General features: G+C 38.4%; 1 protein-coding gene and 1 pseudogene across 1 annotated transcript in view; both read right to left on the reverse strand.

Annotated features, from left to right (window-relative positions):
- Window positions 1-847: 847 nt before the first annotated feature.
- On the reverse strand, window positions 848-9,932 carry LOC124135654 (annotated as a pseudogene).
- A 6,100-nt stretch (window positions 9,933-16,032) lies between these two features.
- The window catches only part of LOC124135655 (midnolin-like), a 47,386-nt gene continuing 37,691 nt past the window's right edge, over window positions 16,033-25,727 (reverse strand). The window contains exons 3-7 of the mRNA XM_046501099.2: window positions 23,096-23,152; window positions 22,279-22,551; window positions 21,589-21,739; window positions 21,199-21,369; window positions 16,033-20,796 (exon numbers count right to left, since the gene is read on the reverse strand). Of these exons, the coding sequence (XP_046357055.1) occupies window positions 20,474-20,796; window positions 21,199-21,369; window positions 21,589-21,739; window positions 22,279-22,551; window positions 23,096-23,152 (975 nt within the window). The 3' untranslated portion in view covers window positions 16,033-20,473. The remainder of the gene's footprint in view (window positions 20,797-21,198; window positions 21,370-21,588; window positions 21,740-22,278; window positions 22,552-23,095; window positions 23,153-25,727) is intronic.

Below are 25,727 nucleotides of genomic sequence, written 5' to 3' on the forward strand. Positions count from 1 at the left end.
TGTATGTTAACCTATTTCTGTGTGTTTGTTTCATGAACTTGGGTATAGCTTGTTCCCCACCCCTTTCAAATCCTGGAACTACCTCTGTCATCAAACATATTAATCATAATATCAACACAAGAGGTGGAGTCAGGATTTTGGAAAAAGGGGTGCACACAAAACACATGACAGAGGGGATGACACATAAAGGTGTGTACTCCCCTCTCTCACTCCACCCATGGCAAATGTATAACCTCCCCAACCAATTGTTCATACCACACAGTCGCCTGTAAATGATGAAGACTGGACCCGAATACCATGGCTGACAACACCTGCAATCGTCCATGTCCTTTAGGTACAACGACCCATTAGAAGCTCACTTTGCAAACACCCAATAACACCATGAACCCATGAGGAGCAACTCGGCCCTGGAATCCCTTGTGATATTTATTGCTAAAAATACATAGATCATGTATATTCTCAAATATGAACTATGGCATAGATGACATAGCATATGATATATACTACACAGTAAACATGATCATGGTATACAGTTTATATCACAGAGTATACAATATATATATATACCGTATTCAATGTAATAAGCGTCCAGGGCGCTCTCAAAATTAGAAATAGGGGGCGCTTATTAGAATATTAATTTCAGTTGAAAGATCATAATTTTCGTGGTTTATGCTAACTGCCTGAAATGTTTACATACAACAGATATATTTTCAAGAATTTAATTGCCCATAATTACGGGTGGTATAACACACGAGTGCGTATTATACACGAATAAATAAGTCTTGTGTACATTGATCAGTCGGAAGGGGTGCGGATTGGGATTGTTCACTAGCCAATATCTTAGCAAATATCGCCGTGGGCGTTTATTAGAGTGGGGCGCTTATTACATCCAATACGGTATATATATGCAGTTCTATCATGACATAACGCCGGTGAAACCCACACAAGTATACAGTGAGTGAGTTTGGATTAAATAATCTTTTAACTGTTCTACTTATATCATGGTGAGTGAGTGAGTTGGGTTTAATGCCGCTTTGAACATTATTCCAGTTATATCACGGCATGTCAGCTTGATGTTGGAGGAAAGCCCTAAGTAATGCAGGTCCTTGGTTAAAGCCACAAGCACCGAAACGGTGCTTACAAACCTAGAAACATAATCGGGGCAATCTGTTATTCATAGGTTTCTAACGTGCCCAAGGGACCACTATGCACAGTGAAATGCAGCATCTTTAATGACTGGGCTACCCGTGCTCCCGGAAGAAAGCCTGATACAGGTCTTGTATGCTCACATACAAAGGACAATAATTATGGTGAATCAGGCTTCTAATCCAACAATAATAGGATCCATGTATGCAAAAAGGGGGGATAACTCTTCACAGCAAATGGAACCTAATATGATTGCCTCCCTTGGCCCTGGGTATTACACACATACGGTTACACTATACAAATTCATGCTATCATATCACAACACACTGAATAATGTTCATCAGATTGCTTCAAATTCACATTTCTGAATAAATTGTACATGTGTATAACAAATGTGTAAAGGGATAATATACTTCATCATAACACAACCACACAAATCAAGAGTAATTACCATGGTAACGCAATCATGATACATTTAAAACGGCACTAACGTCCTGTGAATACACATGGTCAACAACTCCAGCAATGAAATGAGGCTGCATATAACTCATGGACGTCCAACAAGTACTACTTTGTGAGAACCCGGGCCTGAAGCAATATGTTGCATGAGAAATACTGCTGTTTGTTTGATGTAATCTGAATGCTCATTGGTCAGAGTGAGTGAGTATGGTTTTACGCCGCTTTTAGCAATATTCCAGCAATATCACGGCGGAGGACACCAGAAATGGGCTTCACACATTGTACCCATGTCGGGAATCGAACCCGGGTCTTCGGCGTGACGAGCGAACGCTTTAACCACAAGGCTACCCGACCGCCACTCATTGGTCAGATCACTCGCTGGTTTTCCTCTTGCTCATCTTCCCGAGGCAAGGGAGTTAACTGACTATAAAGTCCAGTTTCCACCCTCGCCGAACTAGGCTGGAATTATGGAGTTATTTCTGGCTGGAGTCTGCGCATAATCCAATCAAAATCGCAAAACCATCACCTAATCTGCACTGCAAATTGCAGGATTTGCAAAACGTGTACTGTCAACATATATTTTCCAACTATTTTCATGTCTTTAATCAAGGAACTCATGTGATTTGATGCACTTCGCAAAGTAAGACATGTTTTCTACACTTTAAATATTGATTATCCATCAGATCTTAATCACTTAGTTCCGCCATGCAAGTGATATCAGGTGGAATCTGATTGGTCAATAGAAGGGACATGACTCGTAATAGCCCAGGTGGCACTACGATCAAACCCAGACATTCCGGCCAAGTTCGGCAAGGATGGAAACTGGACTTTTACAATGAGTTAACTCCTTTGCCTCAGGAAGATGCGCTTGCTGGAAACCGGCCATGACTGGAGGTCATTGGTCAAAAAGGGTGACTACACTGCAAACGTAGTCTCAGTCAACTGCGGAATGTAGTGATGATGATGATGATGATGATGATGATGATATTATATGCTAATTGTTTCTGCTGTACAGTATCTTTTCTGGTGATATAATAAAAGTCTGAACTATATACATGATATACATCAGCTTGCCATTAAACATGGTAAAAGCATGGTCCAATAAACCAAAGCATGAACAGCTGCGTGGAAGATAGATGACATTTTGTAACATACACTCTAACAAGTCATTGTCCCTTCATACAATTTCACATACCTGGTTAGCCAGGTTATATACTACACAAAAAAAAGTTCAAGAACACACCAATCTTTCATATGTAGCGGCCATAAAATTTCTGAGTCCCGTGATGGGATTCGAACCGAGGTCGAACCGAGGTCGGACGACTTGTCCACATGACCAAAGAGGTTAACCCCGTCAGCAAGCTGACAAGGTAAGGATGTCAGCTGTGGGATGACTCCATGCCCTGCTCCAACTAGTAAATCTGTCATGGCTAGTGGGTTTTGCAACACACAGCCTTCCTGAACTGGGATGTTCTTTATCTTGAGTAGTATGTTGTATTGAGTGAGTTTGGCAGCAGTTTGAGCAGTACTTCCCACTTACATTGCAGCATGACTGCTTACTGTGGGAGGAAAGCCCAAACTGCACTGGTCTCAGATGTGTACCACTTTGACAAAACCCACAGGCAAAGCACAGACCGAACATCATACTTGGAGCAAATCTGGGATTTAAAGCCAGCAAGCTCCTCACAGTGATGGCCTGTTTACGGAGCTCTCTACAGTGTCACTGCCTCCCCACTGTGGTACGCGGCCTGCAACCATGCATGGAGGTGGAACTCACAACCACCTGACCGTCATGTTCACAAACAAGTGTTGACTGTCATGACGCTGTATACTCTTCCTCCAGCTAAATTATTTCCTTGGTCAATTTGAATTTCTATTTCAATTAAAAAATCATTAACTGTTCAGAGAGAATGTACAGGGGAAGAAGGGTGACACTATGACATTCCTGCAGACATCACAAAAATATACATATCACTACATTAGGGGTTAGAGTGAGAATTTTTTAAAGATTCTTGTAATGGCTGTTTGCAAACTAGTGGCAGCAGTGACACCGAGAGAAATGAAGATGTCCCACACTTGTTGCAGTTAAAGGAAGCAACTCTGCACAGCATGTAAACTTCCACATACAGTAAACATTGTTCACAACATTGTTATCAAAACACTGAAGCAAAGATAATTGCTCTGTGATTTCCAGTTCTTAAAATAATTTCTGATAAAATAAAATAAACTGTATTTAAGTGCAAATCCTCTAATAGTATGAAAGCTCATGGAAATGAAACACATATATTTATATATAATTCCACCACATCCTATCCACCTGCCTTGTGTATACCTTCCCATATGTTCTTACACAAAAAGCCAAGACAAAAATATCTGGAGTCTGGTCCATAGAGTCCGAGCTGTCCCTGCCGACACGTGTAGCTGTGAATCTTGATCTGTTTCTTGTTGTATCGGTGACGCATGGGTGTCGAGAACATGGCGTAGATCACCTGCTGGTCAGTGTTGGCAAGACCGTCCTTCAGCAACGCCTCCACTGTCCACTTATACTGCTGGACAAAACCTTGCAGAGTTTTGTTGATGCCAAGAACAAGGCCACCGGACACCCACACCAAGTTACTTCTCATCACAACGCTTGGGTCGATGTTTGGGTCATGTGGCCATGCTTGTGTTAAACCAACCTTCTCCGTGTTGAACTTCTGTGGAGGTAGAAGTTTGAAAAACGTTGTTCCAGATTTGTCTAAGTTTCGAAAATAGCCGATGTCCAGCCAAGCGAATGCTGGCGTTTTAAACACATTAAGATCCAGTGCCTTTTGAATAAATTCATACTTGGCATGCATCGCACATGCATATTCAGGATACACTGTGTTTGGATAATGCTTTGGATAGTTATTCTTTGAATATATTTCTTTGATTTTTTTCTATTAGGCCAAAAGCCCACATCTCATGTCTGTCAAATTTGATAACCTTTGTATGAGTGGGCGGCAAACAAGATCGAATCTTTCTAAAATAGGCTATGTCGGCATCGTCTTCCATGAAAGCTAGGACAGGGTTTGTCATCTTGGCCAGAGGCCGCATCCACTGCTTGTATTTGTATGGGGTGTGATAGGCACCAAACTCTTGTCCCTTCTTAAACATGCCCAGGTTCACGTAGGCCGTCACTATGGTAATCTCATCCGGCTCCTTCCTCAACATGTACTCTGGAACCTCTTCATACCGGCACCACTCCTCCTGTGGGATAAGAACATGGTTATTGTCTGTTAATTGTTTTTCAGCCATAATCCAACTATATGACGGTGGTTGGTAAATAATCTGGATAAATAGTCTGGACCACACAAGTGAGTGAGTGAGCGAGTATGGTTTTACGCCGCTTTTAGCAATATTCCAGCAATATCACGGCTGGGGACACCAGAAATGGACTTCATACATTGTGCCCATGTCAGGAATCAAACCCAGGTCTTTGGCTAGCAAGCAAACGCTTTAACCACTAGGCCACTCGACCGGCCCCTGGACCAGAAAAAAGAGCAAAATTGTGATCAACCATCCAGGGTACGAAGACACCTTATCAACCAAGTCACTGAGCCTGACCACCTGATCGATGAAGTACCCCCTTAGTAGTCTTACAACCTGTTTAGTTAGATTGCTGAGAACCGATTCTAACCCAGAATCCCAAATAATATGTGTAAAGATAAGTGTCACAATAGTGATAATTTGTGTGAAATTCTCACGTTGCTGTAACTATGACATGTTACAGTAAGAATGACATGGACCCGTGAAGATCTGGTTAGAAAAGGTCTTCAGCAGATCGATGCTCATGATGTCTATCACAGGATTGTCTGGTCCAAACCTCGATTATTCACAGACCGTTGTCATAAAGCTTGAATGGGGCAGTTAACAACAACCACATGAGACAACAAGCAAATAAAGAAACAAACCACAGACACCACCAGTACACTATTACAATCAATTTTCTGCAATATATCATGATATATTTGGGGTATACTGTATGCATAGAGTTAAATAGCGCCCTGCTCAAGGGCTTCAACGCTCTCAGCATCCATCATACCGTCCCCAGTCATACCCATCTGTCAGTCCCTGGTAGGCGGAAGACTTGGACATTTTATCCCCCGTTGGATCATACAGTACGACCCCCTACATGACTAAACTCCTGGACTCATCAGGACTCAACCACGCCACCCCACTCCAGTTGACCAAGTTGCAATAAACAATGGGTAGTCTCCAAACAGGCCTTACAATGTCTAGATCCTAGCCCCGAAACCGTTATTTCTGGTCCTGAAGAAAGACGGCAAGAAGTTCTGCTTGGTCTTCAACATGAAGACATTAAATATGTTGTACCTCAAAGTACCGGCCCATTTTTACATGATTCCTGTTGCGCTCCTTCGTGTCATCATTCAACCAAGGGACTATAGGGTCAGCTTACCCTATTTCCTGACATTGTCTCTTTACACTTATATAGTGTTCTACCCGCTCACGAGTCTACTTCTTTAGACACTATCAGGCAGCAATCTTGTGACCGAAGCATGCTTAGCATCAGCTTCCTTGTGCACACTACAGGCTTGGGTATCTGTGACCCATGGGATAAATGCATAGTGTGATATTTAATAATTTTTAGGAATTTGAACTTTTTAAATTGAATTGTATATTTAGATACTTATCCAATCTCACACATTATTTGTCGTCACAATCATCCCCGCATCACAGTAACTCTAGCCTGTCAACCCTGAGAACGAGCATGATGTTGACACAGTGTGTCAGGTGATCAAACTGCCTGGGACACGGTCCACGGGATTGTAATGCGTGACCTATTTGTTAGGGTGGTGACTATGGGGGTGCGAGGAATGTTTGGGCGAAATGAGTTTTGGGGGCTGGAAACATTGTTTGAGGACGTTTGCACACAAGCATCAAAAGATGAAGGAGGAATGCATAGTGTGATATAGGATAAGTTCATGTTCACGACTTGGTTACTTCCAATTCTTATGCAATATAACTGAAATGTATGTAAAATGAATAATTTGTTTCAAATAGCGCACAACTGACAAGCTCATTCAAACCATCAGTTCAGGTGAGCTATATCATAAGGGAGGTAATTAGATGTGCTGAAGCAAACCTTATTTCAGGTTTAGCCATGGTGACCTACCACATATGGGTCTCCATACATAAATCCTTTTGACTGCAAGATGCGATCTGAAAATATAAATGTTTAACATGTTTAAAAGCAACAGGTCAAATAACATAACACTGTCACTGATATGTAAATATCTAACCTGTTTATCATTTATCATTTATGAGTTAGTTAGTTGGGTAAAAGGCTGCTTTTAACAGTATTCCAGTTATATCACGTCATGTCAGCTTAATGTGGGAGGAAAGCCTGAAATGATGCAGGTCTTCTTTATTACAATTAGGAGCGATGTTTCAGTGTAGGAAAATATATACAGGATAGGAGGCAGTGTTTATACAGTTGAGTAGGTTTAAGATCAGTTACACTGAGTTACAGTCTAAGTCAAAGTCGTTGCCATGGAAACTCGAAAAATATTTTTTTCAAAAATCCCAAACTATCAAAAGGCACCAGTTCATCACTAAACTTATCTATGTGCCAAGTTTGGTTAAGATATCATTTATGTTTTTTGTGTTCTGCTCCGGAAACTAAATGTGACGGACGGACGGACAGCACCCATTCCTATATCCCCCTTCCACTTCGGGGAAACCAAACTCACAGCCAATAAAGATAACAAGAAGGCCAATGAAGACAACTGCAGCACGAAGATACTTCTTTGGTCTGTGTCGGATGAACAGTCGAACAAAGCGGATCAGCTGCTGAAGGAAATTCATGACTGACTCAAGATGGCTGCCAGAGCCTTGTGCTGACCTTGACCTGAAACTCCAGTCATCAGCAGAAACGTTGTGGGCTGATATTCTGTAATTAAAGTGAGTCAGGATTAACACCTCCTATTTCACTGTGTGCCAGTTTAAGATTTGGGAGGATATGGCCTGAAATGATGCAGGTATTAGATGTTTATCACTATGACGAAACCCATGAACACAGGTATCAGGTATGGTGCTTAAAGGGACAGTACAACAATGGTTATGTGTGTTTTACAATCATGCATAAAACATTAATCCGACTGTGACGTCACATGCCCAATAGAGCAATAGAGCTTCGCACAGTGAAGCTGACAACGCCAGTGCTGCCAAGAGTAAACATCTTACACCGTCTATTCATGTGTTTGACTTTGGACAGGTTTACAAATATAGATAAACATTAGGGATGGGACGGGTAACTTTGGTACTCGGGTAGTACTGAGTACTACCCAGACCTGTTGTCAGTCACATGATATATTTTTTAATGACAAAAAACATACAGAACTCTATCATGTGTATGTGGTTACACTCCAAGTCAATGATGTTCGCATTTCTTTCTGACTACACGTATGTACCCATTCCTTCTGACTTTTATATGTGTGAATAAAGATAAAACTTCAGTAAACTTCAGTGTATGCATGACCAGATCGTTTTATACTTGTATGAAAATAGTTTTTGCCAGGGCTCCGGTCAAACTAATCCCAAACAGACACTATGTACCCAACTCTTGAGACCCACAGCAGGTACCAGGGTAGGGTCGGAATAATAGGGGGGTGGGTACCCGGGTAGTAAATTTGGACTTCTCCCAGTCCTAATAAACAACTTTCAATGAGAAAATATCCAAAAATGTGAAAAAATTTATTTCCATTTGCTTCTATCTATCCTCCACATCCATTCATCAACCCCAACGGAGAGCTAGAGATACACGGTCACTTTAATGTGTAAAGCTTTATTGTCATGCGCCTCACTGTCGCAGTCTGTATAATTAATCAAAACATGTGCAGTACACTGAAAGGCTTACATTAGGCCTGTGTTTCAGAATAAGAGTGTTTATTTACAAATAAGAAGAAAGTCTGGTCACATGATAAGCCTACATCTGCAGTGTGGTCACCATGGTCACAGAGCTGAGTAAGATGGGGTGTTATCGGCTATAGTGTTAAGAGAAAAACAAAGCTTTAGAACAGTCGACATCCTGTCCCTTTAACTTAGAACAAAAAAAGGTGAATCTGGGATTCAAGCCCAAAATGATTGGTTTCTGGCACGCCCAAGAAATTAGGGCTGGGAAAGGTCCAAATCTACTACCTGTTTACCCGACCCCCTACTACCCGACCCTACCCGGGTACCCACTGTAGGTCTCAAGAGTTGGGAACACAATGTCTGATTGGGAATTGTTTTACCGCGTCCCTGGCAAAAACTATTTAGATGCATGCATCAAATAATCAGATCATGCATATGCAAAAGTTGACTGAAGCTTTATCTTTACTCAAACATATACAAGTCAAAAGGAATGTATGAGTCGTCAGAAAGAAATGCAAACATTAGCGACTTGTAGTGTAACCACTGAGCTATAGTGAGTGAGTGAGTATGGTTTTACGCCGCTTTTAGCAATATTTCAGCAATATCATGGCGGGGGACACCAGAAATGGGCTTCTTACATTGTACCCATGTCAGGAATCAAACCCAGGTCTTCGGCATGACGAGTGAATGCTTTAACCACTAGGTTACCCGACCGCCCCCCCATGAGCTATAGTGAGTTTTTGTCATCAAACAATATATCACATGACTAACCACGGGTCTGGGTAGTACTGTGGGTACCTGGGTCCTACTCAGGACCCACCCGACCCGAGTACCCCGTTCCAACCCTACAAGAAATGCAACTCTGCACATCTTATGGCACCTCAGACAACTGGGACCCTGTGCCCCTCTGTAAATGGAAGAACAATAACTGAGTGAGTGATGTTCAATGCCGTAATCTGCAATATTCCAGCTTTGTCATGGCAGATTGTAAGCAGAATGAAGTCTGGGCTCGGAAACTGGGACTGATTTTTAAAACACAGGCCAGAAGCTAATGCCCCAATCAAATGACAACACTTTCCTTGCTAATTGGGTCAGCTATCAGCTAATTATAAAATGCAGTAACATTAGATAACTCCACTGTATTATTATCTAACGCATGGATACTAATATTGGCTACTTCAGTTTCCTCGTGGATCTGCCCTTTCGTTGGTCAGTTGTCGAATGTCTCAACATGTTCTCACTGACAGTTAGATTATGTGTGTGTAATTTTCGTCTTTCAAATTGTATTGTTGCAGTTTACAACTCAGAGTAGCAGCAACATAAATATCACATCCACCAACAACCTGAAAAGGAGCATTTAAAAATACCCCCTTATTTGACGCACCTGCGCCAGGTATAACCGGACATGTTTTAATCGGTTACCTCCCTTTGAATTCATTAAAGGGGCATAACTCTTTCAGGACTATCGTTAAAATGCAACTCGCAGACATCGCTTATTCGAAATGCGGGTTCGAATCAAGAAAACAAACATTAAAGTGCCGTAAATATCTTATGCGTCTTTTTACAAATCATTGCTATTCTCCTACGGTGTTTTATATAACAATATATCATATTTTCAATTTGATTCTAATGTGGTATTCTGAAAAGCTGACTGTCCATTATGCGGTTAGTAATATTTTACATACATAAGTTATGTCTTTTCTAAACGTTTAGTTACATGTTTGCAATTATTTGCACATATTTAATAAACAATCATTTTTTTCATCTCCATAATGCAATCTTATTTTCAACATAACTAGTCTTTGAAGTGCATTAATATTAAATTAAAGAGGGTGCATGTACTCTAGCATCAGTAGAATCATCAGCTCAGAACTCAACACAGTATATACTAATAGATTACTATTGAAGTGAAATGTATAAAGTGCCTTCTATTTTGTCCATATTGATATTTTTTCTGATACTATTTCTACGTGAATTTTATTTTATTATGATTTCTGTGCTATTCACTGTTGGCCATGGTATTGTTTCTGTGCTATTCACTGTTGGCCATGGTATTGTTTCTGTGTTATTCCACTGTTGGCCATGGTATTGTTTCTGTGATATTCACTGTTGGCCATGGTATTGTTTCTGTGATATTCACTGTTGGCCATGGTATTGTTTATGTGTTACTCCGGAGTTGGTCATTGTATTGTTTCTGTGTTATTCCACTGTGGCCCATGGTATTGTTTCTGTGATATTCATTGTTGGCCATGGTGTTGTTTCTGTGTTATTCCACTGTTGGCCATGGTATTGTTTCTGTGATATTCACTGTTCGCCATGGTATTGTTTATGTGATATTCACTGTTGGCCATGGTATTGTTTCTGTGTTATTCCACTGTTGCCCATGGTATTGTTTCTGTGATATTCACTGTTGGCCATGGTATTGTTTATGTGTTATTCCACTGTTGGCCATGGTATTGTTTCTGTGATATTCACTGTTGGCCATGGTATTGTTTCTGTGATATTCACTGTTGGCCATGGTATTGTTTATGTGTTACTCCACAGTTGGTCATTGTATTTTTTATGTGTTATTCTACTGTTGGCCATGGTATTGTTTCTGTGATATTCACTGTTGGCCATGGTATTGTTTCTGTGATATTCACTGTTGGCCATGGTATTGTTTATGTGTTACTCCACAGTTGGTCATTGTATTGTTTCTGTGTTATTCCACAGTTGGTCATGGTATTGTTTATGTGATATTCACTGTTGGTCATGGTATTGTTTATGTGTTACTCCACAGTTGACCATGGTATTGTTTATGTGTTATTCCACAGTTGGTCATGGTATTGTTTATGTGATATTCACTTTTGGTCATGGTATTGTTTATGTGTTACTTCACAGTTGGCCATGGTATTGTTTATGTGTTATTCCACAGTTGGTCATGGTATTGTTTATGTGATATTCACTGTTGGTCATGGTATTGTTTATGTGTTACTCCACAGTTGACCATGGTATTGTTTATGTGTTATTCCACAGTTGGTCATGGTATTGTTTATGTGTTATTCACTGCTGGTCATGGTTTTGTTTCTGTGTTATTCCACACTTGGTCATCGTATTGTTTCTGTGATATTCACTGCTGGTCATTGTATTGTTTATGTATTTCTCCACAATTGGTCATGGTATTGTTTCTGTGTTACTCCACAGTTGGTCATGGTATTGTTTATGTGTTATTCCACAGTTGGGCATGGTATTGTTTATGTGTTACTCCACAGTTGGTCATTGTATTGTTTATGTGATATTCACTGTTAGTCATGGTATTGTTTATGTGTTATTCCACAGTTGGTCATTGTATTTTTTTTGTGATTTTCACTGTTGGTCATGGTATTGTTTCTGTGTTATTCCACAGTTGGTCATGGTATTGTTTATGTGTTACTCCACAGTTGGCCATGGTATTGTTTATGTGTTGCTCCACAGTTGGTCATGGTATTGTTTATGTGTTATTCCACAGTTGGTCATGGTATTGTTTCTGTGTTATTCCACTGTTGGCCATGGTATTGTTTATGTGTTACTCCACAGTTGGCCATGGTATTGTTTATGTGTTACTCCACAGTTGGCCATGGTATTGTTTATGTGTTACTCCACAGTTGGGCATGGTATTGTTTATCTGTTATTCCACAGTTGGTCATGGTATTGTTTCTGCGATATTCACTGTTAGTCATGGTATTGTTTATGTGTTACTCCACAGTTGGCCATGGTATTGTTTATGTGTCATTCCACAGTTGGTCATGGTATTGTTTATGTGATATTCACTGTTGGTCATGGTATTGTTTATGTGTTACTCCACAGTTGACCATGGTATTGTTTATGTGTTATTCCACAGTTGGTCATGGTATTGTTTCTGTGCTATTCACTGTTGGCCATGGTATTGTTCCTGTGTTATTCCACACTTGGTCATGGTATTGTTTCTGTGATATTCACTGCTGGTCATTGTAATGTTTATGTATTTCTCCACAATTGGTCATGGTATTGATTCTGTGTTACTCCACAGTTGGTCATGGTATTGTTTATGTGTTATTCCACAGTTGGGCATGGTATTGTTTATGTGTTACTCCACAGTTGGTCATTGTATTGTTTATGCGATATTCACTGTTAGTCATGGTATTGTTTATGTGTTATTCCACAGTTGGTCATGGTATTGTTTCTGTGATTTTCACTGTTGGTCATGGTATTGTTTATGTGTTATTCACTGCTGGTCATGGTATTGTTTATGTGTTATTCCACACTTGGTCGTGGTATTGTTTGTGTGATTTTCACTGTTAGTCATGGCATTGTTTATGTGTTATTCCACAGTTGGTCATGGCATTGTTTCTGTGATTTTCACTGTTGGTCATTGTATTGTTAATGTGATATTCACTGTTGGTCATGGTATTGTTTATGTGTTGTTATTCCACAGCTGGTCATGGTATTATGTATGTGTTACTCCACAGTTAGTCATGGTATTGTTTATGTGTTACTCTGCAGTAAGCCATGATATTGTTTATGTTTTATTCCACAGTTGGTCACGGTATTGTTTCTGTGATATTCACTGTTTGCCATGGTATTGTTTCTGTGTTATTCCACTGTTGGCCATGGTATTGTTTATGTGTTACTCCACAGTTGGCCATGGTATTGTTTATGTGTTACTCCACAGTTGGCCATGGTATTGTTTATGTGTTGCTCCACAGTTGGGCATGGTATTATTTATGTGTTATTCCACAGTTGGTCATGGTATTGTTTCTGTGTTATTCCACTGTTGGCCATGGTATTGTTTATGTGTTACTCCACAGTTGGCCATGGTATTGTTTATGTGTTACTCCACAGTTGGCCATGGTATTGTTTATGTGTTGCTCCACAGTTGGGCATGGTATTGTTTATGTGTTATTCCACAGTTGGTCATGGTATTGTTTCTGTGTTATTCCACTGTTGGCCATGGTATTATTTATGTGTTACTCCACAGTTGGCCATGGTATTGTTTATGTGTTACTCCACAGTTGGCCATGGTATTGTTTATGTGTTGCTCCACAGTTGGGCATGGTATTGTTTATGTGTTATTCCACAGTTGGTCATGGTATTGTTTCTGCGATATTCACTGTTGGTCATGGTATTGTTTATGTGTTATTCACTGCTGGTCATGGTATTGTTTATGTGATATTCACTTTTGGTCATGGTATTGTTTATGTGTTACTCCACAGTTGGCCATGGTATTGTTTATGTGTCATTCCACAGTTGGTCATGGTATTGTTTATGTGATATTCACTGTTGGTCATGGTATTGTTTATGTGTTACTCCACAGTTGACCATGGTATTGTTTATGTGTTATTCCACAGTTGGTCATGGTATTGTTTCTGTGCTATTCACTGTTGGCCATGGTATTGTTTATGTGTTACTCCACAGTTCACCATGGTATTGTTTCTGTGTTATTCCACAGTTGGTCATGGTATTGTTTCTGTGCTATTCACTGTTGGCCATGGTATTGTTCCTGTGTTATTCCACTGTGCGTCATGGTATTGTTTATGTGTTATTCACTGCTGATCATGGTATTGTTTCTGTGTTATTCCACACTTGGTCATGGTATTGTTTCTGTGATATTCACTGCTGGTCATTGTAATGTTTATGTATTTCTCCACAATTGGTCATGGTATTGTTTCTGTGTTACTCCACAGTTGGTCATGGTATTGTTTATGTGTTATTCCACAGTTGGGCATGGTATTGTTTATGTGTTACTCCACAGTTGGTCATTGTATTGTTTATGTGATATTCACTGTTAGTCATGGTATTGTTTATGTGTTATTCCACAGTTGGTCATGGTATTGTTTATGTGTTATTCACTGCTGGTCATGGTATTGTTTCTGTGTTATTCCACACTTGGTCGTGGTATTGTTTGTGTGATATTCACTGTTAGTCATGGTATTGTTTATGTGTTATTCCACAGTTGGTCATGGTATTGTTTCTGTGATTTTCACTGTTGGTCATGGTATTGTTTATGTGTTATTCACTGTTGGTCATGGTATTGTTTCTGTGTTATTCCACACTTGGTCGTGGTATTGTTTGTGTGATATTCACTGTTAGTCATGGTATTGTTTATGTGTTATTCCACAGTTGGTCATGGTATTGTTTCTGTGATTTTCACTGTTGGTCATTGTATTGTTTATGTGATATTCACTGTTGGTCATGGTATTGTTTATGTGTTGTTATTCCACAGCTGGTCATGGTATTATTATTGTGTTACTCCACAGTTAGTCATGGTATTGTTCATGTGTTACTCTGCAGTAAGCCATGGTATTGTTTATGTTTTATTCCACAGTTGGTCACGGTATTGTTTCTGTGATATTCACTGTTGGCCATGGTATTGTTTATGTGTTATTCACTGCTGGTCATGGTATTGTTTCTGTGTTATTCCACACTTGGTTATTGTTTCTTTGATATTCACTGCTGGTCATTGTATTGTTTATGTATTACTCCACAATTGGTCATGGTATTGTTTATGTGTTACTCCACAGTTAGGCACGGTATTGTTTATGTGTTACTCCACAGTTGGTCATGGTATTATGTAAATGTTACTCCACAGTTGGTCATGGTATTGTTTATGTGTTATTCACTGCTGGTCATGGTATTGTTTCTGTGCTATTCACTGTTGGCCATGGTATTATTTCTGTGTTATTCCACTGTGGGTCATGGTATTGTTTCTGTGCTATTCACTGTTGGCCATGGTATTGTTTCTGTGTTATTCCACTGTGGGTCATGGTATTGTTTCTGTGTTATTCCACTGTTGGTCATGGTATTGTTCTGTGTTGTTCACTGTTGGTAATGGTATTGTTTCTTTGTTATTCCACTGTGGGTCATGGTATTGTTTCTGTGTTATTCCACTGTGGGTCATGGTATTGTTTCTGTGTTATTCCACTGTGGGTCATGGTATTGTTTCTGTGTTATTCACTGTTAGTCATGGTATTGTTTATGTGTTATTCCACAGTTGTTCATGGTATTATGTATGTGTTATTCCACTGTTGGTCATGGTATTGTTTCTGTGTTATTCTACTGTTGGTCATGGTATTGTTTCTTTATTCCCCTATGGTATCACATCTCAATAATAAATCCATCTCCCAATTTTCAGCTTTTGCAGCCATACAAGTAATAGACTCAAACCCCGGTCTTAGGTGTGACAGTCAAGCACACTAACAGCTGGACTACCTCACTGCAATCAATGAGGGCATGAGTGGCCCAGTTGTTGAAGGTGCCTCAATTCTCTGAGCAGAGTTGCATCCCTTAGGCACGCCAGAAACCTCTGGTTCAAACCCTGGTTCGCTCAAATTATTTTTCTAGATTTGTCAGCACCATACCAATGCTTGTGGGTTTCACCAAAGTGGTAAAAGTCAGAGACTGGCTTTACTTCAGGCTTTCCCCCCATATCAAGCTGACATGCTATGATATAACTGGAACACTGTTCAAAGTGGAGTTAAACCCAATCCACTCACTCACTCACTACAATCAAATCCAAAGAGAAGACAACTCCTCTGATACAGCTTGAGTGATATTTATTGCTAGGTAAATTAATATAATATAAAAGGTTCCTACTGGGGAATCACATTAACAAGTCATTTGCCAACCTTATTCAAACCACACACATATACCTTCCAACAAAAATAGTTTTCTCAGCATAGTGATGAGTTATCAGACACTAAGAATAGACAAATAAAGTTATTATACACATTGTCTATAGAAAACCCACAACTTGAAAATCCATTAAAACATGTTAATGTTTGACCGCAGGTTTTACTTCTTATGAGTACATTTATATATTAAATGCAATAAATAACTGTTAATATTTTCCAACTAATATATTCCAAATACAATTCTTGTATCATAGCTTATTGTGTCACATAATCATTTGAAAAGATTAAATCAGAACTTAATCAGTTTACAGAAAGGGAGACAACTCAGGTGTACAGCTTTACCTGTGAAATAACATGTGTAGATTCTACACGTTTGCCAAGCCACAGATAATGTCAACCATAATGTCTAACCCTTTGATCTCACCACACTGGAATTTTCTTAACTATTCATATGTTTGGGAAATAACTGAATGAAGTAAAACTTAGTCCTTCTTTTGCATACAACCTCGAAGGATCTAACTGGCTGCAGTAAAAGATTTTGCACAAAATCAAAATTAAAAAAAATATTAGTGATACACGTCATTATAATTTTTGAAATAATATGATGAATTTAATTCCATCAGTTGTGTCAACTAAACATATTTGAAACAAAACAGCTGAACAAAAAGAAATCAAGGAAACTGTCATCTTGCTTTGCAACACTTTGCAACTGTGATATCGCTATAACAGATATGATTCCATTATAAGAAATATATGTTCATTATGTTTATCTGAATCATAATGAATCACCATGCAATTTCACGGAGTAGCAAACCAGTCTGCATAATGTTACAAAACAGAATGATTCAACAAATGATTCAAAATGATGGAATTATCATTTCATTTTAGATATTTATGCGCATAATATTATGTCAGATCAGCTGACAAATAAAACCAAATAAATATGAAACATCACTCACTTTTAAGTCAATCAACCTCAGGGACCTGACATGTATAATAGGGAGTGGGTCCGAGGGAAGCAGGGGAGGGACCCCCCCCACAATGACAGTCTCTTGGGTAGGGTCATAAAAAATGATACACACATTCTGGGAAGGTCATGAAAAAAGTGAAAAGGAGGGTCAGCCAAAACTATGACAATCATTAATTCAATAAAACAATTTGACCCACCCAATTCAGTGATAAATGACCAGTCCCATATTCACACCTGCTTCAAGTCCTTTTCCTGATGTAAAGACGGGTAAATATTGATTGAAAATTGTAATGTCATTTTTAATAAAGAAAAAACATATATCACCCATTGATTTAAAATTGTGGGAACGAACAAACTGTCAGTAGGGTAGGAGCAGACGAGGATGCACAGGTGCTGTTTTTTATTTAAAGATAATCATAAATTAATATACCTGGATTGGAAATAACGTGATATGACTGACATAGTTATTTGCAGTAATGAATAAGTCCAAAATAAATTTTGATTTTTGTTCAAGTGTAAAATCCTTTAAGATTAATATAAAACAAGTTGTACATATTGCAGTGCATGAGTTCTCAAGAGTCAATATACACAGTGATTATTAATATTTAATCTTTATTTCATTCACTGCAATGTGTTCAACCTATTCGAACATTACATTAGTTTCAAAGTTTAATTAACAGCTATGAATTTGTGATATACATAGTATATCTATGAAATATAAATATACATTGTATATATTTTTAAATTTTATTCTTTATTTACAACCTAAATTTCTGAATACTGACAGCATTTTTTAAATGGATTTATTTTTGGTCACTGACAGCAAAACACACAGTGCTTAAACATCTGTGTGCGGCACATAAGTGATGTGGCGCGGGGTAGAAGTGCATCATGGGACTGCAAGAACAAATACGGAAACTTGGAGACAGGTGACTGAAGCGATACTATAATCAATATATTTCTCCTATCCAGAAGAAAGTCATTCATAAAATTCAGAAAACCAATTCCTGTCAAGATTGAAAAAGAATATTGTATAGGAAAACACTTCCTTGTTTATATTTCATACACGTTACTCACAGCCCATAATTGAATTGTTACTCCCCATCATATTGACAATTTCTCTTTCTAAGTACTGTATTCGACGTAATAAGCGCCCCACTCTAATAAGTGCCCACGGCATTATTTGCTCGTGAACAATCGCAATTAGCACCCCTTCCAATTGATCAATGTACACAAGACTTGTTTATTCGAGTATAATACGAACTTGGGTGTGATATGCACCCTTAATTATGGGCAATTGAATTCTGGAAAATATATCTGTTGCGTATAATACACACAGACTTTTCTTTTGTATCATGTCAGGCTGTCAGCATAAACCACGAAATTTACACTTTCAACTCTTTTTTTTTTTCACCAAAATTTTATTCTAATAAGAGCCCCTATTTCTAATTTTGAGAGCGCCCTGGGCGCTAATTATGTCGAATACGGTATATGTGCTCATATACGCTAGCGTTTTCCTGAGACATTGACAAAGTGTCATATAATACAATTATTGTGATTAACAAAAAGAATTAATGTTTAATTTTAAATAATATGTCATTCATGGATTTAATTCAAGAAGAAAGATAGTTACTAATTGTAACATATATGCACATGACATTCCAAAGTTCAATACAAAATTTAATTTGATTTATAAAAAAATGCTTTACTAAAAATACCTTTAAAATTATAAACAACTCAGATGCTATATCAAGAACAGATTTTGGCGTATCTTTTTGTCATTATGGAAACCAAACCATTCAGAAATGATTACCCGGTAACTAGCTATAGATTGCTGGAGTAACACGCATATTTAGAATCACTTTCAGTTTTTGCTATCTGACATCCGTTCACATTCACTCATTATTCAAACTTTAACAACAGGGAGTACATGAAAGTTACAACATGATTTAATAGGTGAAGATCAGATAAAAATGTGTAAAATGTAAAAGTAAGAAATGCTGTATTTAACAATATTAAACACACATTTTTTGTCTACATGTCACAGTGACTAATTGAAATTTGTGCCAGCACAAACACCAATAATTGTTACACAGATATTGAAATCTGTTAGTGTGAGGAAGCCATGGTGCTTTTCAACATAGCGATATAACTAACAAAAAATAGTACATATTGAACAGAGTGATATCTTCCACACAACTTAATATATTCCTGCTTCATCACCAAGACATATTTGATTCTTCGCTCCATCTTCATCGTAATAAGTAATACATGTATCAGTTACTTAAATATTACTGATGATACATTTTTTTCTCTTTAATAGTATGTGATGTTATATTGAAATCATGCTGAATTAATCAAATTATGTCTTAACGACTGAAAACAGTAGACAAACAGCAGCATCTTAAACGTCTCTTTCACCTTCCAATTTTAAAATCTATTTACTTCACTGATAAATTAAATTCATTTAGGGGATATACAAATGTGATGGGAATCAATGTATGTTCCTTTGGCATATGATAAATATTTATGGTTGACTAGTATTCTAGACCTATATATTTACTTCTTATCAAGTTCATGTGATTCGACTTGGTTTGGAGCCAGTTTTGCAAGGGATTTTCTGTCCGATCTTCATGAGTTTCATGTGGAAAACATCACTCAAAGTCTGGTTCTTGTGTATGACATACAGCTAAACATGTCATAAATAGCACTAATAAACATCTATATATACAAGAATTGACCAAAAGTACACATCCATACGGACTGACATGAAGGCTTGAGTTATTAACAAATCGACACACGTACAACCATATACAATCAGAGAGATGGCTGTTATGTAACATACCCTCTGTAAAAGCAGGTGAGTTGCACCATCAGAGAACAACAAAGAAATAGTGAAGAAAAGAAATTCCCATACCATGCAGAAAGTGATGAGAAAACGAGTCAATGTACAAAGGTATGTCAACATATGAACTACACTGATCTAACCCTACACAGTAATACAGGGTATAGCCTCTTCGTGAGGGCTGTCACTAGACTAAGTGACAAACAGGCCTGTGACATCAGTTCCTGTCACATGACATACACCGAGATGCGGAATCCAGCAGCAGATTCTCAGCTTTTTTGTCAGCCACGCATCCATAGCCATCCCATAAGCCACCTGGCAGCTAACTTCCTGTCAGATCCATCAAGACATTTGAACCAATCAATGGAGAGTCTCTTTCTACCAGTTACGATACGTTCCCATAATGGCTCATGACCTTAAAGGTCAAGCCAAACAAAGGCTCAAGGGCCATCCAACAATGCGGCTAAGCATTTGACCTTAATTTGGGTAAAGGTCAACCAAATTTTAAACCGACCAATCATCTCAGAGCTTTCAGACTGCAACAGTCTCCTGCTCCAAGTTTGGGTTTCGGTACGAGGAAGACTCCATGTTATCCGGGATTTCCATCTTGTTCGTGTCCGAATGTCCAGCTGAAGTGGTCGGAACATTGTCTCTAGGGTTGCCCGCTGCATGATGGCAGTATGTGGGCGTGTCCTCACTAAGTGAGCGGCTATTTGTCCATTGGTAGGGAGCCTTCATTTCCCGTCTGGCCTTGCGACGCAGACGCTTCTCCTCCATCATCATCTGCAGCTGCCTGACCTTCCCCCGAAGAGCAGAGTCATCAGGCTTGCCTTGACTCATAGAGCTGGACAAACCTAACACAAAAGAAATGTTCATCTTAGCCAACAATTACAAACTTTAGTCTGACAATATGAAGGGGACCCTTATATTAGCAATCATAGGATTAGGTTGCACTGTAGACCAAATCTTCAAAGAATAAGAAAGGAGTTTGGGGTAATGTGCTTCTAAATATATATACAAAAAGACAAATTAGAAACTGATCACAATTACTTTTGAGTATATATTATCTGGCAACCACGATCAGCTATCCTTCATTAATGGCTGGTGATCATTTATGTGTGCGATAAAAGTTAATTAAAACAAAGTGTCTTAAGTTTATCAAGAGGCGTTATTATTTCAAATATGTCACTGAATGGGACCCAGATGTTCGTCAAGATGGGGTCATTTTTCAGTGATGTCAAGAGAGCTTGACGTACCTGTAGGTTCTCTGTGGTAGTGCCGCCTGGGGGTAGGATGTTGAACTAAAAACGGGCGGCAAGTATGAAGATGTGGTGAAGCTCCTAACAGATCATTCAGTATATGTACAATAGTTGCAATATCTTTCCTAGGTCGACCTTCAACATCTTGTAAAGTTGGATCAAGTGTTCCTGAAAGACAAATCACATACCATCAGCTGTGATTATCAAAACAAAAATGAGATCTTAAAAAATGAATATATTAATGAATATATTCACACTTAACATAATTAAACTTATGATTCATAAAAAAGCAAAAACTGACATGAGGAAAAAGAATAGTTTTAATTGTGATTCAGAAACGAATTTCAAACATTAATGAAAGTCTGAGCAACATGGGAGATAACTCACCTGAAAACGTTCCCGAGTACACTCCCTGTCCAAGATGGTGCATGCTGTCGATCACAGCACCTGGGCTTGAGCAGGGGGGATGGGGGGTGGAGATAGGGGTGGAGGGAGTGGGAACTCGGGAAGAGACAGTCACTTGGGCAGACTCTCCAACCTGAAAGATAATTACAATAATATCAATAATGTAACTTTTATGTCAACATATGAAAGAAAATATACAGACTCTTTATCTTTCGTTGGTATGAGAGAACTTTGAGAGGAAATTGGCCAACATACGTCATCATGACTTTTTGGTCATACAACATATGACTGTCTATCATCTGTAGCCCAAATGTTCAACAGTAACTCAGTACCAGTAATGTCGAGTGAGTTAGCAAGTTGGTTTGTTTGTTGTTTAACACCACACTCAGCAATATTCCAGGGGTATGACTGTGGTCTTTAATAATCAAGTGTGGACCAGACTCATTGACATCATGAGCAACGATCAACGCAATTGGGATACAATGACATGCATCAACCAAGTCAGAGAGCCTGACCACCCGATCCCGTTAGTCGCCTCTTATGACAAGCATAGTCGACATTTACAGCAAGCATGGGTTGCAGAAGACCTATTCCACCTAATTCTTCAAGGTTGCTCAGCGGTGTAAAACCACACTCACTCAGTAAAATAATTCTGCATTTTGGACTTCATACCTTTGCATGCCCTGTAAGTCGAGTCAGCTCTCGCAGTTTCTGTGACAGGTTGCGGCTCGCTTCGGCCAGCGAAGCAGGGGTGATGGCAGCTGAGGGAGGGAAGACAGCATGGGACTGAGATGTTGGTGGTGTGGACATCATCGGTGTAGTGTGACCACGTGAACGCCGACTGACACACTGTGTTGTTGAAAGTTGAAGCTGAACGAACATCATGTGGTCGCCCAATCTCATTGCTAGTAAGAGTGGTGCTCGGCCAGACAGAAAATCATTCACCTAAAACCAAAAAATAGTTGTATCAGCAGCGAAAAAATTATTACATATGTGAATATTTGAATAAAAGTGCATCACCAAATATCTTGAAGTTAAAATGTGTATGAAAGCTGTTTGAATATTTTAACACAGGATGTATATATATATATATATACTACTAAAAAAAAAGTTAAAGTACACACAATTTCTTCATAATATTATTATATTAGTTAATTTGTCATGGGGTGACAGATTAACTATAATCAGATGAAAAAATCTGTTCTTTAACTTCTTTAAATCTTCTTTTGTATCTATTCCCATAGGGGAATTCAATGAATACATAAATATACAGTCTCAAGTCTCCTGGCCTTCATCAGGCACACTTTGTTGGTTTCCTACTGCTTCATTTGAGATCAATTTTCAACCATTGCTGTATTCTTTTGAGTAATATATTATGATCCTAACTGTTTATCTAGTAGACTTAGTAGATTTCATCTTGAACATTAGAACCAAGTTATAATTGTAGCCTTATCCAAGTGTTGAAAAATCTAATACTCTTTCCACTTACTTGTGACTCGGTCAGATTTTCCAACGCTTGCATTACTCCATTTTCTGGCCTTTGAAACTGAAAACATGAAAGACAGGATTCAATATTACTTAATAGTAAATACATTGTGTTAGGAACCTCTCCCAATATGTTCCTGGTATGGAAATGTGGCACGATATCCATATCATGGCCTCTTGCTTGAATCAACAGCATCGTGAAACTGATAATACGCAACACCACATGTGAAACCAAACAGCATAGCTTGGGTTTTATTTTATATTCGGTAGATATAAATCATTAAATAAGATAACTATTTCTGGGACTAAATGTTCGTCTAACCATAGACCCAGAAAGATGATATATCTGTATCATACTTGATTTCCCTGTGTATTGTTTTGAGGCTGACTGTTTAACATGTTTACAAAGGATTTAAAGAAGGGTTAAATAACTTAAATTATTTATAAGATTTTCATATTTTCATTCTTAATAAATGTGAGGTGGGAGGAATTATATTTAATATATTTCATGTTTTTCAAACACTGTTCCCGACAGTACATAAGTTGTCCTGTGATTCACACCAGGTGAGGAGAAATGGGGTGTAAGATTATTGCACTTATATAACGACCTGTGTCTGTGTGTGGCTGCTTGTTCTAGTACTAAATGCTGATTTTATAGTGTTGGTCCACTCAGATACCACGCCCCAGTTTAACATGGACAGAGTATACTGATCAGTCTTTGTGTTATCCCCTTAATGCCGAGCGCCAGCCCTGGAATCAAACTGACTTCCTGCTCCGCGGTCTTCCACTAGACCACGGTGGCAGTCTGGGATTCAGATGATACCGGGTGAATGGTCATACTATGTACTGGTGTATGTCCTCAAGCAAACACAGGAGTGAAAGAAAGGTTTGTCAGTGAGCTTCACAATCTAATAATTAATTTATTGTAACAAACATTATTACAAAAAAAATTAAATATTATGCCCTAATATCTTTTAAAATAACTAATGTCCTCCAGAACAAATGACTACTTTCTCAAAGTATTTTTAGGGTTAATAGGTAAAAACAGTCCTGTTTCATGTTTAAATTATGTTGTAAATTGGTTATTTCTTGCTCATTTCCATATTATGCTCAGTTTCACTGTCATCCTTAGCCTGCTGTTGTGGTGGGATGAAGTAGATGGAAACTGGCAAGTGATAATCTCTATTGTTATGTGTTACATTCCAAACACCAATGAGCTGACTGGTCGCATGTCCGGACGTATCAGCGTATTTGTCATCACTATTGTTAAGCCTGACAAGGACGTGTCAAGGGATACGATCACATGCCCAACCACAGCACAAACAACAAGAGTTTTTTTCCTGGTATTATAAGCCATGGAATTATAAAGTAGCCACTAAGAAAAAAATACTGCTTTCATAAACAAAATTGTGAAAAGTAGGTTTTAATGAAACCAGTTATTTGCCATCAGTCATAAGGGGGATAGTAACGCACTAACAATCATGAACATCATCATCATCATCATCATGTATTACTGAGCCAACCTTAAACTCAAACACTATACACTCTTGTAAGTTTGCTTTTTATAAAATGATTGAAACCACGCCCATTTAAGTCCCCACATACTCTAGAGCTGTAAACTCAAGTAGCCTACTCCTATGGCGAGCTGATGTACATATAATATGTACTTTACCTGGTTACAAATTTCATTACAAAACGTTCTTACCACATGCAGCATTCACCTATTTTATTTAGATTTGACCCCAAATTACAAGGTTGCGTCGCTACACATGTGACAAGTGACACAGATGTGGGTCACATTCCGGCCTGTATATTCCCTTATAAGGACCGCAGTTGATGACTCTGCCTTACACGCCATTCGATGCTGTTTACAATAGCAGGGTGTTAGTCTATCTGTTATTGATAGTGGGAAACGTACGTCATTGCCACACAGCTGTGAAATCCTCAACGATCTGTTTTTGCCAGCTTTGTTCTTACATCCAGTATGATCAGAAGGGGCATGCAGTATGGGAAATATACAACAATGAAAACTTGTGCAGATCATAGACTATTGTCTTGAATGGTTATGTGGGGTGTATTCCATGTACAAGTTGAAATGAACATAATCAATGACTTGTCCTACAAGTGAAACGTATTTTTGTAAGAATGTGGACTTTGACCTCGTTTCTAGATAACTTTCATAATTATTATAACAGACAGAACACAAATAGAGGATTATATTTCATTTGAGCAGATTATTTGATAAAATGAAATAAATCTTATTTTTTGTCTGAATTAACTTTCACATCAAACAAATTAATATTAGAAAGTCTAAAAATAGTTCATTAAATGCAAACACATTTAAATATCATTTTATACTTTTTATCTATAGTTTCATTTATTTCATTTGGAATGATTATATCATTTAGCAGTTTCTATGCAAGAATGTCCCTAATTATTTATGTTTAATTGTCATTGAAAATGTGGTATACACGTATCAGCTGGATGATGTATATGTAAAGGTGTTTATTTCACATCAGTTCCTGACACCACCTGTCCATCAATCGATAACAGGTGTTCCACCCACCAGGAAATGTACGATAACTAGTAAACACATCTACATGTTTACCATGACTTCATTGTCTCAGTTCCGACTC

This window comes from Haliotis rufescens, unplaced genomic scaffold (assembly GCF_023055435.1).
Source record: "Haliotis rufescens isolate VD_foot unplaced genomic scaffold, xgHalRufe1.0.p SCAF_2, whole genome shotgun sequence".
Classification (NCBI taxonomy): Eukaryota; Metazoa; Mollusca; class Gastropoda; order Lepetellida; family Haliotidae; genus Haliotis; species Haliotis rufescens.